At 37.0% G+C, this 1366-nt stretch overlaps 1 protein-coding gene across 4 annotated transcripts in view; it reads left to right on the forward strand.

Annotated features, from left to right (window-relative positions):
- LOC107628921 (probable 1-acyl-sn-glycerol-3-phosphate acyltransferase 5) overlaps window positions 1-1366 on the forward strand; it is a 4116-nt gene that overhangs the window by 1554 nt on the left and 1196 nt on the right. For all 4 annotated transcript variants that reach the window (XM_016331554.2, XM_016331557.2, XM_016331556.2 and 1 more), the window contains exon 2: window positions 405-1251. In XM_016331554.2, the coding sequence (XP_016187040.1) occupies window positions 680-1251 (572 nt within the window). In that variant the 5' untranslated portion in view covers window positions 405-679. The remainder of the gene's footprint in view (window positions 1-404; window positions 1252-1366) is intronic.

A 1366-nucleotide genomic window follows, 5' to 3' on the forward strand; every position in this document is an offset into this window, starting at 1 on the left:
CATGCTTAGAATCAATATTCCAGAATGCTGAATGCGTTGCATTTCATATGTTTTAGGCATGTTATTTATCTTTCTCTAGCTGATGTTAGACATGACTGTGATTGAAGGAGCTGGTGATTTTATTTTTATGGTCAAGTGATGTGTTTTTTATTAGCTGTTACTTGACTTGATTTTACACAAGGAAAGATTGATTTTCTTAAGAGTGAGTTTGTTTACTATTGGACTTAAATTATTGAGGTGTAGCCTTCATAAGCAACGATGCACTTTCAGCTGTTTATATGTCTTCATTAATTTGTCATAATACTTGTTTAGAATGTTTAAGATTTTGTTTAATAGAAGTGTATTTTGTTCTCCACTTTTATCTCCTTATACTTGACATTGCTCAATTCTTGTCTTCCTTCAAGGTAAAAGATATGGCATCCTCAACTTTATCCTAGGTGCATTCATTCATTCTGTGGCCGAAATTCTTAAAAGATCATTCTCTTGTTGAGTAATCTAAACAGCAAATCACAGCTAGCAGAGTATGCCTCTTTTTTTGTCGGGATCAGAAAAAGGAAACTCTGTGTGTAGACTAGTAGATATCAAAATTTGTTTATAGGCCAATTTTGTTGAGGAGGTAAATCTTGAAGAGGCAGTGCAGCTATTTTACTTAAGTCTGTGGTTTGTCGTTGATAGGCATATGGCAGTTCTTAAATCTGTAGGTGCAGATTTCGACGAAAAGCATCATGCTTTAGCTCCATTGAGGGTTTTAAGGGGCCTGATCTGTTTGTTGGTGCTGTTTTCAACAGCATTTGTAATGTTAGTCTTCTTTGGCTTCAATGGTGCTGTTATAGTTCGACTTTTTAGCATGAAATACAGCAGAAGAGCAACTTCCTTTTTCTTTGGTGCTTGGTTAGCTTTGTGGCCTTTTCTGTTTGAAAAGATCAACAAGACTAAAGTTGTGTTTTCTGGAGATATTGTTCCTTCTAGAGAAAGAATCTTGCTGATTGCAAATCATAGAACCGAGGTTGACTGGATGTATTTATGGGACCTTGCGTTGCGGAAAGGATGTGTCGGATACATAAGATATATACTTAAGAGCAGCTTGATGAAACTTCCGGTTTTTGGTTGGGCATTTCACATATTAGAGTTCATTCCGGTGGAAAGGAAGTGGGAGGCCGATGAATCAACCTTGCGCCATATGCTTTCAACATTCAAGGATCCTCAAGATCCTCTTTGGCTTGCTCTTTTCCCAGAAGGCACCGATTTTACGTAAGCTCCATACTTCTCAATAGTTTTTAACTTTGTTACTGCTATGCTGGGGTAACTTTGATACATATCTTTGTTTATGATCATCATGAGAATGGGGGAGAAAGTAAAGTGCCAA

Source organism: Arachis ipaensis, chromosome B03 (genome assembly GCF_000816755.2).
Source record: "Arachis ipaensis cultivar K30076 chromosome B03, Araip1.1, whole genome shotgun sequence".
NCBI lineage: Eukaryota > Viridiplantae > Streptophyta > Magnoliopsida > Fabales > Fabaceae > Arachis > Arachis ipaensis.